Source organism: Diadema antillarum, unplaced genomic scaffold (genome assembly GCF_040938485.1).
Source record: "Diadema antillarum isolate AM-2024a unplaced genomic scaffold, OU_Dant_1.0 seq00000491_RagTag, whole genome shotgun sequence".
NCBI classification, from domain to species: Eukaryota; Metazoa; Echinodermata; class Echinoidea; order Diadematoida; family Diadematidae; genus Diadema; species Diadema antillarum.
The window spans coordinates 346144-360739 of record NW_027271452.1 but is presented as its reverse complement, the minus strand read 5'-3'; the positions used below and the strand labels follow the sequence as shown (position 1 = coordinate 360739).

The 14596-nt window shown below is 36.7% G+C and overlaps 1 protein-coding gene across 1 annotated transcript in view; it reads left to right on the top strand.

The window, feature by feature from the left end:
• Positions 1–14596, top strand: part of LOC139733801 (protein phosphatase 1 regulatory subunit 12A-like) — a 125362-nt gene that overhangs the window by 73291 nt on the left and 37475 nt on the right. The window contains exons 19-21 of the mRNA XM_071644607.1: positions 3996–4131; positions 5024–5175; positions 10418–10465. Of these exons, the coding sequence (XP_071500708.1) occupies positions 3996–4131; positions 5024–5175; positions 10418–10465 (336 nt within the window). The remainder of the gene's footprint in view (positions 1–3995; positions 4132–5023; positions 5176–10417; positions 10466–14596) is intronic.

The window sequence follows — 14596 nt, the reverse complement described above, 5'->3', positions numbered from 1 at the left end:
TTTTTTGGTTATCAGCGAATATGAAATTTTAAACAAGAATTTTGACTTTTCTTCACCTAAGTCCTGCTCCTAGATATAAAAAACAACAGTAAATGATACATTATCAGGGCAACACTAAAGGCTGAAAATGAAAGTTAACAAATGTATTCAAATTTACATTGTATCAATATATTTTCTGTGAGGACTTGTAACTAGGTATTTCATCCACCTGGACACACCAAGTGCATTTCAGTACTGTACTTTTGCTTTAATTAGTGGTCACTGGGTCTAAAAAGTTTGGGGCAATCTTTTTTGGTCATCAGAAAAAGTCCTTATTTTGAATGAATGCTTAAAATTGGAATATGTTAGTAGACCTGTCTATTCTCCAATGATATTATGACAGTACTTGAAATCAACCTAGCCCTTCTAGGTAGTGTTGCCAATTCATGTTCTGGTATTGAAATCCTATTATTTGTTCATATTTGTTCATAAGTTCAGTAGCGATGATAAAACAAACATGTAGCTACTAATATTTGCACTACAGAGAACCTTTAATCTTTTGGGTTTGGCATGTATTCTACTTCATTAGATATCTAAATGTACAACCCCATTGTCTGTTTATAGTTTTGTCTCACTTTCTGTTTTGGTTAGAAGAGAGCTATGTGGATGGAATAGCTGGGTATTTGATAATTTCGAAAATGTGTTGGACAAGTCTTATAAAATCCCTTTCCCCTTTCTTGTAGGCACATTTTCTGAGTGTTTTGCCTGAATAGGGAACAGTCATTAGTATCATTCCTTTTTCTATCAGAAATAAGCCAGTTTGCAGTTTGCAATGGTCTGCAATGACCTCTAAACCACTTTTTAAAACATGGGTTACTCTTCTTAGAAGAAGAATAATTGAAAGCAGCCAAGCATGGCTTTTGTTAATATGGTTGAAAAGCATACATATCTGTTACTTCAGATCATACCCTGACAGCCAAGGAAAAACAAATACTGCAGGCAGTCAACCACCTGTAGGCCTACAGTATGGCCAATTCAAAGGTTGTTCTTATAATATATTGATTCTAGACACGAAACTTGAACGTCAACGTCCATTGCAGTACGTGTGGATGCAGCAAGTTGTGAATCTTCCAAATTTGTAGTTTACCAGAAAGATTCTCACAATGGGACCTATTGGGATACCATGTACAAGAGGGCATTTAACTCTACTGCTGAATTTACTATCACATATTATTTTAGCTGTTGCTTTTATTTTCATTTGCTCTGAAGTGCTTTTTGATTTTTAGTTGTGTGAGACTTTTTATTTTGGAAGCGCATGTAAATATCTTTTATGTTTTCTACCACTGTATGTATTGGTCTTCACTTGTGTATATTGTTCAATGCACCGTCCAGACTTAAGTAGAAACTGCCGTGATTTTCCATTTCAGAGTGTGCATGGTTTTCATTTGAATTTGTAGACGCATTCGCATGCATCGATATCATTTGTAGCATCAATTGTGTGGGATAGGTACATGATGTGTAAATGTCTGCATTTGTTAAATGTTTGAACAGCGTTTCATGGTGTGTTGCTGCTTGTGTAATAAGTTCATATTTTGTGAATTGTTTGCTGTTCAATGAACTCAGAAATGTCACACTTCCAAAGTCTTTTAAGTGCAATTCTAAACCAATTTCAATTTGACTTTAATAGATACAGTAAAATCAGACAGAAGTGTCACAAAAATCGAACTTATATCTGAAAGTCATAATAAATTTAACTCTAACATGATTTTATGAAACACTAATATCAGTGTCAACCTCATATACACTTTAGAAGAGGCGATGATGCCAGAGCCCCAGAAGTATCAAAGTCCCATTAACCTACTCACAGTTTTTTTTTTTTTTTTTTTTTTTTAATGACATACAATCCCAAAGAAAGAAGGATATCCTTTACATGAATCTGTGATGTGTCACAATAACCTAGCAGTGGTCACTTGGGGGGGGGGGGGGGGGGGGGGCTGTAGTTGCAAAGTTTTTCATTTCATATGCACAAACAAGTAGGAGAGATGTGAGTTTGCATCAGGTGGCAGGTTAGAAGCAGAGACACATTCACAACAAATGTCACTTTCTGTTTTAATAGATTATTACAGTGTTTGTTGAAGTTAAAAATTCGGTAACTTTCATACTCCAGGATAAAATTTGATGAAATATGTACCATTCTGTTTCTTTGATTTTTCTCTATTTATCAAAGCCATTTTGAACATGGTGTGGAATTGCACTTATAAAAAACCTCAAGGTGCAGTATTCTTCAAACAAGGAAAAGCCATTTGCTAGTGGTGAAAATTTGTGTGAGAGGTAACTTTGATTTTAAAAGGAATGCGCAGAAATGCTTTTATTTGTGCAAGTGGCCAGTATGGTTATTTCTTCTTCTTCTTTTTTCTTTTCTTTTTTAAAGAATGCCTCATTTGCAGCCTGCCACAATTTCTAGAGGAAATGTATCCATATGGCAAAGGGCATCACAAAGTGTTTCATTCAACTTTATAAGGAGAATTTACACCAAACTTATTTGTAGGTTCAGGGAATGCAGCAATATTGGAAGAACACGTCAGTGAAAGTTTGCAAAAAATTGGACAATCCATTCAAAAGTTATGGCGGTTTTATAGTTTTGGTGCCGTTACCACTGGTTACGAAAGCTTCAAAAGTAATCTATCAAAATGTCATCCAATTCTGGGTCAGAGCTCTTGATCAAATTCTCATGTTCTCCAAAAGGTTATTTGCTGATTTCTGCTAACTTGTTCAATGGGCAGAATATTTCTAGAGTTAAGTTCTCATTAGATTGGAACCAAGAGTGATTCTATGTAGGATAAAATCGCAACAGGCATTCCCAAATTCTTACATTTTAACACTTATGCAATAACCAGCAAATGTTTGCTTAATTTCATCAAACTTGGTCTATGAATAACATGCAAGAGATCAATCAAATTACCATGGTAGGGAACTTTTAGCAAATATGATAAAAATGAGGATGTGTGGGGTCATTAACATATTCTGAAGTAGCAGTGTTCATGTGAAAAAAAAAAGTAAAGATAAAATTTCAGTAAATTGATGACATTTAATAATATGGATAGAGTATTACAGAACAGTCAGCGGAGTAGATTTTAGACAAAATGCGATAAGTTTGCAATTGAAATGTAGTGCTTCTGTGGCTTTATACTCTTAGTCTTTGATTGATTTCATTAACATAGGACACATAGATAATGTGGAACAAATGTTGAAGAGGGGATGTGTCACAGGTTTGCATGTGCAGACAAGCTGAGCTTCTTGAATGTGTGAGCACTATTGTATTAATCCAAATGAGGACCATGTTAAATTGCTTCCAAATCATGCATTAGTGTTTAAAGGGACTGTACAGTAGTGGTTGAGGTGGGGATTCATGTTTTGAACATTCCTAAGTGAGATAATGAGAAACCTCTAATGAAATATGAAAGAGCATGTGATTTTAAGAAGGATTCAACGTTTATTTGATGAAAATTGGTTTTCAAATGGCTGAGATATCCCCAAAAGTGATAATAATAAAAGGCGACATGCCCCACCTTTATTAGGATCTCTTTGTTTCACCTTGTTTTTGGATATCTCAGACATTTCAAAACCGATTTTCATGAAATAAACTTTTGATACCCCTTAGAATTGCATGCTCCGTGACATCTCAAAGAGTGGTTTCTGAATATCTCGCAAACCGTTAAAAGCTAAATCCTTGCCTCGACCAGAACTGTACATACCCTTTAAATGGACACAAGTCAGAATTATTTTTCCATGCATTGATACATGCTGATACTAACTTGAAAATTAATCTAATTTGAGTGATAATTGAGCAAAGTGTTTGAAAGATGATAAAAATTTGATATTGTGTTAAAGAACAAACATATTTGAACTACAAACTGCTGTGTGTGAGATAAGGGTAGTAGGAGTATTAACTGCTGTTCATTCTGCCGGTGATGAGTTGTTGATTTTTTTTTTTTCGGTTCACCATGCCTTCGTAGGAGGAGAAGTCCAAGAAAGATGAGAGCACTCCAGTCACCTTCGTGGCACGCCCGAGTCGAAGTGCACCCCAGGATTCGTCGAGCACATCGTCCGCTACGGCACGACTCGGCCGCTATGGCAGGGACGACAAATCAGGTGAGGACGAGGCTTAGTACCTTTCGTGCAAGACCAGTGGTAATCGAAATTGGAATCATTTTTTAAGCTCATATTCATCGTTTAGTTGCAGAATACCTTTGCACATAACTTTGTGATAAATCACAGCTGAAAAACCAAACACATGTCTTCAAGCATTAAGGTATATGCTGACAGCAAGTTGTTCTTGATTTGATTAGTGTTTTATGCTTTATTTCTTTATCTAAACTATCTGTACAACTTAGCCTTGAGTCCAGTAGTGATGAAAATGTTTGTCACCCTTGGTGATTACTCGATGTGAAAAGTGCAGTAGTTGGAGTTACGTAATCGAAAGCGTGTACCAGTAACAGAATATTCACTGTGGACATTTCCATGTATGGAATGTGATGTGAGATGGTTCATTTGCATACAGGAATGAAATACAAGAAACTGTTCACTGCAAATTGAAGTTTATGATAGAAATTGTCAAATTCTAAAATCTTATTCCGTTATTATAATCATATGACAATCTACCACCTGATGTCACTTTGCAGTTCCTTGGTCCTTGAGGGAAAAAAAAACAGAAGAAAATCACATCAAACTATGTATGTTGTGTTTCCTCTGTATCACAAAAAGAGACTTACTCTATGTTGAATGATGTCATTAATATGTCTGGTTTAAATGAAGATGAAGATTATAAGTTCTCAAAGAAATTGAGAGATTAATGTGTATTTGATGTACAATGTTTGAAGTCTTCAGAGCTGTGCTGTATCCATAAAGCAAGACAAAGATGACGTATCTCTTACAACCTCTCAGGTGACAAGAATATTAGTTTCTTTAGCCAGAAAAACAGTTTGAAGCAAAAGAAAAATCAAACTCATCTATATGAGTGGGCTGGTTACTCGTTTCTCCATAGCAACAGACGAGGCGAAGGAAAAGGAGCGGGCACGGGAGAAGGAGAAGGAGCTGGACACGTCGCTGAGGAAGAACAACAGCGGCACGGCCATCTCTAGACGACGCCCTCGAGAGAAACGGCGGGCCACCGGGGTAATCTATCTCGAAGAAGAGGTGAAAGACCCATTCTGCTTCCTTCTCTCGGCTTGAGAACTGACCAGCTAGGACTTTCCGTCTTCAGCGATTAGACAGTGCAGATTGTCATGACACATAACACCACATCTTGACACACACATACATACTTCAAAGAAAGCTATATTCGAAAACGGCATTCCATTTTCTACCCAGTGTCATTCACAACTCTCATCCCCAACTCGTTTTCTGCGGATCTTGAAAATAACAAAGAAACGTGAAAATAGTGGGCTGAAGGCAATATTAACTCGCAGATTTTCCATCTGTCATAACAAAGTCTTCTCTTTCTACTTACATTTTTCTCTAACCATGTGATATTGGAAGATTATCTCCCCTGCAGATTCAATTGGCAAAGAATTCATTAATACCTGATATTTCTTTATGCGAAAAAATGAAATCCTTCATAGTAATGCTTTCTCTAAAATGAAAGCTAACATACCATACATTTGTGAAATATGCGCAGGTAATGGTATTTTACTTCCAGAAATCCCACAAGAGCACAAAGAAATTCATCAAGTGTCTTAACAACAAAGCAACTCCTAGCATTCAGCAAGAAACAATTTTAGGAATGCAGCATCAGAAGAAAAAAAAAAATCCCCCAAAACAACAACTCAGAATTAGCAGATGGGTCTTTCAAATCAACTTTTGTGTTCTTCATGCATCTATGCCACTCCCTCCAAAATCACCTTTATCAGCTATGATTTGATTTTTGAGTGAGTGTGTTTGGTTGTTTGACTCTCGCACACAGGCATGAAAAAATTACGAGCTTAAAAAAAAAAAAAACCCTCTTCCCCACTCTCCCTCTCTCTCTATCTATCTCTGTGTCTCTCAGTCTCTCTCACTGCCCCTCGTTCAACGTAGCATGTTGTGGAAGCTAGAGGGCGCAATCCAAAAATTCCTGGCATAGCATTGTCACTCTTTTTTCCGTTTGCCTCTTTCCTCGAGATGTGAAGCTCTTGACTGAGCGTTCACAGCTGAGGATGGTTTTATCCAGCACGTTTTTCCTTATGCTCCATGTTGTACAAAGATTAAAGATTATTTACCTCCCTTTTTGAAACCCCGTTTTATGCCAAATAGAGGACCCATTCAAAGGTAGACATTATATCCTTATACGCATCAATTCTTATCCCTTTTCCGTTTCTCCATTATGCCATCAAATCATATCATCCGTTTCATCTCATATCATGTTGTATCATATGATAGAGTGCAAGCTTCTACATGCTCCCTTGTTTTAGAAACATACTTGTCATTCCATCCGTAGCTATATTTCACTGCATTTTGTTTGTTTCTTATACACAGAAATATGCAAAGGCCATCCTGATATCATATTTTAGGTAGAATTTAGGTATTTCAATTCCACAGTCTGTCAATTTAACTTTTTAAGATTATCTACTCACCATTTCCTTCAATAATGGTTTGACACTTTCTAACACATTAAAGGTCCAGTTTACCTTTGGGAGCAGTGACTTAAAAAATGTTCAAGATATCACATTTGATGCATACACTGTATGTGTAGGTCAGTTGTATCACAAAACATCCTACTATATAAAATTTTCACAATAAAGCCTAAAATATAAGGAGATATCAGCATTTTTCTAGATAAACCGTAACGATAGACGATTTAGTCCGGAAGCATTCTTATTATAACAATTGTTCATATTTTGTGTATTTAACAATACATAACATCGATTATACAAATTCAAATGTTTACAGTGGTTGTTTCTATCCCTAACTCACATTTTAGAACTATTTTAAAGCACTAATGCTGGGTTTTTGTTTCATCTGCAAATGGTAAATTATGCCTGTAAGGCAGTTTGTAATGCATCAATACAGAGTCACCTAACACATATTACACTACATCTATTTCGGACATTTGTTCATTGAGAAATATTTGGTTGATGATCTCTCTCAGTTAAACATTCTTCTATGAAAAGTGTGTTTCCCTTTGTTTCTAACATCCATACAGTGGAAGCTCTTTCACAGAATTTTCAAAGCTTTCAAGAGATTAACCATGCTTGCAAGTTTGTCAAAGTGACAGTGAATGAGATGTGATTGGGAAGGAAACACTTATTCTTAAATGGTGATCTACAATATGACCCAGTATGACATATAAAAAGGTGTTATGTTATTGTCAATTTGATAGTACATCCTACAGTTCATCACCAGTTCATCACATGAGCATGTTATATTCCAGTCATTTCATCTCTCTCATTTGCATGTGTTCGTTATCTCATGCACATAGTTTTCACTCTCTGTTCCAGAAACGCTTTCGCGTGTACATGGGAAAAGTTCCTCAGAACTTGTGGCAAAATGAATGCCCGACAAAGGGAATTATTTTTCAAATGAAGCAGTATGATAAGGTTAGGATAGGCATCTGGGTTAATGGTTACAAGGGGAACATATAGCTATGAAAGTGAGGACCAAGTGAATATCAGGAAGTGTTCTGACCCTGCAGCTCATGTGCACTGACCATAGATTCAGCATTGAAAGAACTCATGCATTTGCCAGCCTGAATATCTACTTCAATATTTGCCAGAAAGCAGTTCTCTGCTTCATGAGAAATCAAGGGAATTATGTTTTGTCATACACATTTTCCAGTGTAGGGGAGTATGAAGTAATACTACACTTCATTCAAGCACAATCTTGTTTTTAATTTTGATGTACATTTAGTGAATGCAGATGGCAACCAGAGGCACAGATTTCTGTTGGCTCAAATTAATCCATTGCACTGTGGCAAAAGATATTTGGAGTCATATTTACCAATTAGAAATTCATGCTTAGTTTAGTTTGGTATTGCATTTCATTTTGAATGACAGGAGTAGGTAATAAGAAGTCGCAGTTAACTTGGCAGTATCTATTTGATCATTCATTCCGCTTCATTGCCACTTTATATCATGGGTAAAAAGGATTTTTAAACATGTTAGAAATGAAGAATAGATTATAGCATACTGTGATGTACTTCATATATTTCATAAATAGAACAGTATTATGTTTAGCACATCATTCTATTAAATTCATTTGCCATTTATGAGCAATTTGACTCTTTGGTGCTCTGTTTTTTGCAATGCCCAATTAACACTGCCATGCCATCGTTAGAAAGCTACTAATGTTATACCTAGATCCCATTGTGTTTCACCACTCAACTATCACTGTCATAACAGTACCTCACTGATAAGTTTTTAAATGTCCAACTAACATGCTCACATTCTACTAAAAACTTTGCTGTGTTCTTCCCAGGGACATTAGTTTATCATCAAAACATGCTCATATTTCTGTACGGGTACAAAATGATATTTGTCGTCACATTCTAATCATTTATCTAGAACAGAATTACATCATCATCATATTAGCTGCATTAGTCATAGAACAATATAAGGGAACTTATCAGCCTTGGTATTGGTAGATGTTAGTAATAAACTGTAAAAGTGGAAATTTTTGCGGTGTCAAAATATTTGCGCATTTCGCACAACCAGAAACTAGCACAAAAATAAAAGCATGATAATATTTGTGCATGCCAAATGTTCCAGTAGTTGATGTCTTGATTCCGCGGAAATAGCAACATGCGAAACTCATCTTACTAGTCTGACCAAAAAGAAATATTTTTAAAAATTACTCATGCGAAAAATATTCACTTTTACAGTACTACAGGAGATGATACACATGTTATTCATTAATTTCTATTTTCAGGTGAATTTGTAGGTTTGAAATATTCAAAGATGCAAAAAGAAAAATACCAGACAAACTCAAAGATGAACTGTGTGGAAATGACAATAAGAGCAAATGAACTTTAGAACTGGGACTGTTTTGCAGGTGTAATAGAAAACCATTATTCAATTTCTGTTCAACTTTTTTTATCAAGTTTAGGTACACTATTGCACAGATTGAATTGCATGCACGTGCAAAAAGAAAACACAAACCATGTTTTCTACATTTTGATGATTTTGTCAGCATATTTAGTGTCATATATCTATTGTAGAAATATGGCACTGTAGAACCTCCAAATTTAACTTTCTTTTTCAAAAAGTAAAATACAACCAATGACACAATAGAATTTGCTGCAGCAGTGTTTAATTGTTCAGTGAATGCCAGAGTGTTTGGCTTTGCCTGTGTACTTGCAATGCCAGGAAATTTGTTAGAAGTTATGGTATTTATGTTGCATATATCTGGCATGTGTGTCGTTTGGATTAGTATTGACTTTGTGTGTATGCATTGTTGTAAGTTACGAGTAAATCTGAGAGGTTGACAGTCAGTTGTTTCAATTATTCGTCAATTTGCTCCTTTTGAAAAGCTTGTTTTTTTTCAATTGTTCAGCAGCTTTTGCTCAAAAATAGTTCCTTTTTTATGTCAATGTTTTACCTCACGAAGTTGTCATTTTCACATTAAATACCTTTCTAATTGGTCGAAATTATGGTAAGATCTTTATCAGCTTTGGGACTAGGAATATTTTGGGGAAAGATTGAAACTGGGACTTGTTGGCATTGGGTTAAAGAATTTTTTGGAGTGAAATTGAATTTGAAAGTGTACATTCTCAAAGAAATTATGATGATTATTTTGTGTGTGTGTGTGAAAAGAAAAGCACCAGTCTATGATTGCATTTAAATTGACATGAATTTGATGGAATTCCTGGGAATAACTTCATTTTAAAAATGGAAGTGTGTGCTGATTTCAACTGCAGAGTGATGGCAAATATGCACTCTGTGCAGTGTTTAAAGAAGTGCTTGCTTTTGAGGCAGTCTTGATAAAATCTTTATCAGGCTGTAGGACTAAATAAAATGTAATAGGCAATTTGTGCAGGTATGGGAGATGCTCAAAGATCCATTCCCTGAATTTGGTTCTCTCATTTCACATGTTTTACTCATCGAAAGTAAACATCACAAATATTGCAAACAAGAATTTAAAAAAAAATATGGAAGGTCGATCAGAAATACACCTCTCTCTGTCTACGCTTTGTAGCTTGTGATATGGAATGGCTTGGTTTGAAGCAAAGTGTGTGATGTTGCACTCTATGTGTGATTTGCAGTGATGTCCGGCAGGTGCTTGATATTACCCCAGTCTGCCATTTATCGCACCGTCCCTCCATCTCTCACTGCTTGCCAGTCTGTGCATGCCTTGACTTTGTTCCGATGCTAACTCTCCTTCGCCATCTTTCTCCCCCTTCCCCAATTTCTGTCTGTCTGTCCGTCTGTCTCTCTTTCCCCTCGTCCGCGCGGTGGTTGAACCTCAGGAGGATGACGATGATGATGAGGAAGAGGAGGAGGAGGAGCCATTGAAGGTGAGTGGCATTCTGCAGTCTTCTGTCACTGAAGTCATTGAACTTTCTGCATCTTTAATCATGTCCACAATGATTTCTCTCATTTTACCGCACAACTGCCTTGCAGTCACATAAAAATGAAACCCATGACTGAGGTACAATCAGTATTTCAATTTCATAATGTGTTACAGAAAACCTGACAACATAACGAAGCAGGATTAATCAAAATTTGAGAGATAATTTCATTTTTTTAAATGTCATGTTGCCAATAAGTATCCCAAAAGGTCCATTGATTTTGTTTACTAAACACACTTGACAAATGTAAAGACCATGTGATGAATCCTAGCATCAGTCAGATTTGTTTGTCTTCCCAAAATGGCATACCTTTGTGCACCAGTTGTAGGATGATTATAGATGTCTGAATTCACCATTAATAAAAGCAGAACAAAAAAAAAAAAAAAAAAAAAAAAAAAAACAAGCAGAAAGTTTGCAATTGAAGGGGTGGAGAGGAAATCAGTTTGTTCTTGCATTCAAGTCTAGGCATTCTGAGAAAAAAAAAAGAGGAAATATAACATGAGAGCAGGTGTATCTTTTGCAATGGAATGTATGAAGAATTATGGGCAACAGGGAGCTGCTCAGAAGAGTTTGTGTGTGTGTGTGTGTGTGTGTGTGTATGTGTGTGTCTGTGTGTGTGTCTCTCTCTCTGTTCTGTGTCTATCACTTATGATATTGTCTTCATGAATTCTCTTTGTCGTCTTGTACAATGTGTCAGTTCTTATTGTATATTGCTTGTGTTGCAAAACTTGAAATGCATATGGGTGAGCAGGTAATAAACTTGTATGTCGCTATGTTTCAAGATGATATTGGGTGTCAGTGGTGGTATGAGTTTCATGCAAAGACAAAGGATCCCCATGGTATTGTACAGAAGTCTTTTGTTCATGAGTGAAGTGTAACAAAGGGAATAGGAACATATGTGGTATATAAAGACAGTATATAATGGCAATTTTTATGTGCGCTGTAACAGAGACACCAATGTCATGTGACTGTTCACACCGCACATATTTGATATGTCAGAAATATCAGCATTAGATTTCATATCGTGTCAAATGGCATATTCTATCATTATCTTCACTACTCTGAAGCTGTCAAAATGGTATTATGCTACTGTCAAGGCATAGGCAGTGAAATTTTTCAAACAAATTCAATAATTGAGGAAATTTTACACTATTGGTCTCCTAGCCTACACAGTACAATTAACTTGCATAAAGTAACACATTGTCACAATAGAGCAACCAAGAGAATTATAAGATGCCAACTGGATGCAACGTCAAATGACTTTGTGGCATTTTAGTTATAGGAGCTTTCTGCACAGTTTGCCAGTTTGCTCAAACTTCAACTGTTCTAGTACTAATACTTCAAGTGAACCAGCTCTTTCTTGGAATTTAAAAAAAGAAAAATCCTGTCTTATGAGTGGTTTGAATTCATGATCAAGTAGCATCCGGATGTGTTATAGAAAGAAAATTAAAAATTGGAGAGTCACTTTTTTTCTGCTTGTGGCATTGGGATGTCCAGCATTGTGCAAGAGAGTCAAAGAAAAGAAGTAATTATTTCATCAAGGAATGAGAGATTTTGCATGTTTACATAGCTTAAATATTGCAATATACTGCATGCCGAATAATATGTTAGATTTATGAATATTGACATTGATGATGGCTGCAGACAAGACTTGATGCCCATAAATTGTCCACTCCACTAGAAATTTGCCCAGCGTGCTGATTGTTTGGTGTCAAGATCGATAGAAAAGTCAATATCACTAGAGAGCTGTGTGCAGATGCTGTCCTATGTTATCCACTTCAGCAGTCTCCAAGTGGATTGCAAATATCCTCGGCAAATTTTCAAAAAAGTTTGTTCTTGTTGCAAAGAATCAATCCTTGAGCAATGATGGTGAGTACCATGAGAGTTAAATCTCATTACAGGTAGTTGAGAGCTGCGATATTTCTTCTTACCAGCTTGTATATCGTCAGGTACATGTTCTTGGTATTTTCATGCATACGTACATATGTGCATTGCAATACGACAAAACGGATGTCATCCTGAAGTAGGTTGTGATGGGAAATTTGAGATGAGTTGTATCGCTGTATGTTGTGTCTCACTCTCTGTTTCCTACTAACTCTGTGCTATTCGATTTCATGTTGTGCTATAAAGTATAAGATTACTTCCAATGGCTTGTCGGTTTCAGGAACGGTTCATGTTTGATTTACTGGTGTAGCCGTGCATGTCACTGAATGGTTGTAAGAACATTATTCTCATATCACTTCCATGGCTTTCATTTGGAATATCTGGTTATGTCGCCACATAAATCAGTTTGGTGATATTGCTGTTTGAGTGTGGTGAAATTGTAGACAACATGGCCCTCAATGAATGGGACAGAGACAAGAAGGGTGTTGCAATGTCAGGGAATGATCATGAATTGGTGTCAGGATTGATATCTATTGACTGAGTGAAATACGTGAGAGAAGTTTAACTCTTCAATGCAAAATCTTGTTTAGGAATATACTAGTTCCCTACACCACTTGAAATAAATAAAGTAATACTTTTGAAGATTTTTTGGGGAAAAATTCAGTACAGTGGTATTGTTTCAAAGAAACTAGAGTTCACAGGGATCTTGTTATAACTTGAGAATGCTATGTAGATGTTACCCCCAAACCCTGGGGAAACATACATGTGTACAAGAGTCGAATTGTTGACATTTGTTGTAATGAGGACCCCCAAATGCCAATTCATCATAATTTCCGACATGCCTTAGGTAAACAGCAATGCCACATTCTATTCTCCCAGAACCCAGTCCGCATGGAGCCAGAACATGTGTTTTCCCTTCCCCACGAAATGTCAATTGATGGTCGCTTGAAAATGAGTAGCAGGCAACCCTGAACGTCAATGCATCGCTCCTTCCTCTTTACCCCCCCCCCCCCCCCCCCCCCCCCAAAAAAAAAAGAAAAAAAAAGAATGGAAGGCAGTGAGAAAAGACATGACAATATTGTGTTAGTTTGAAAGCAATCTGATAGCAAACAATCTGACCAAGGTTAATCATCTGCAATTGCGTTGTGCCCCAGTTCCCCATTTGAATGGGCTCCCTTGCTGGTAAAAGGGTTTGCTTTGTCAAACTATAACGTAATTGACTGTCGCACAAAGCAAATGGCATTCCAAGCCAAATTCGCATTTTGATAATGGAGCTCATCTCTGTTTTTTTCTCTCTTCCTCATATTTCTTTGTTGTTCACTCTCTACCCCCCCCCCCCCCTTATCTTTCTCTCTCCCTTTCTGTCTCTGGAAGTCTTTTATGGGCCCATCAGCAATGAGCCCCTTCGGGGAGAGATGATTCTTCTGTTTCTTATCAGCGTTCATATCGCTCATCACAAAGTAGTCCTGTTGATGGGGTTGCATGTCCATGAAGTGAGCACTATTGTTATGGCTATCCCAATCAGCAGGGTATAGTACAAACAAAGCCAAAGCAGTGATATGTCTCTGAAATGTGAGTGGTTGCATGGTGTATTGGGTAAGATGAGGAGTCATCTGTCTGTATAAATTGTCGCCATTAAAGTTGTCACATGTCAGATGAGGTGTGATGAAGTGGTCCTCTCGAGATTATCTCTTTTCCAAATGTCATAGGTAGTCTCAGATTCGAAGTCCCTTTTAAGATCATTTCAGCAGAATGCAATGTTTTAACTGACTTTCTCCTGGTTACTTATCAGTGCCTTCCCTTACTGCATACCAACCCTCAAAAGGAAAACAAAAGCAAAAACACTCGAAATTGGACATAAATTGATAAAATAAAATAAGATGTATTGGTGGCATAGACGAGTGCTGCGTGCAGACATGCTAACAAATTAGTGATGTGAATGATGTATACAATAAAAATGCCTTCTTTAACTTCACAAGTTATAAATTTGTAACAATTCTCATATCAAACATGTAAACATGTCATTTTCCAGGGACCAAGAGTTCATCTTTTATTGTCCAGGACCACCAGATATCCATTTGTATTCAGCCCCACTATGTGGAAAACGATGATTACTGTGATTCAATGATGTCGGCAGTGACTATTAATTACGTGTGTTTCCTTCCTTTGATGACTGATAAAAATATGCTTTAA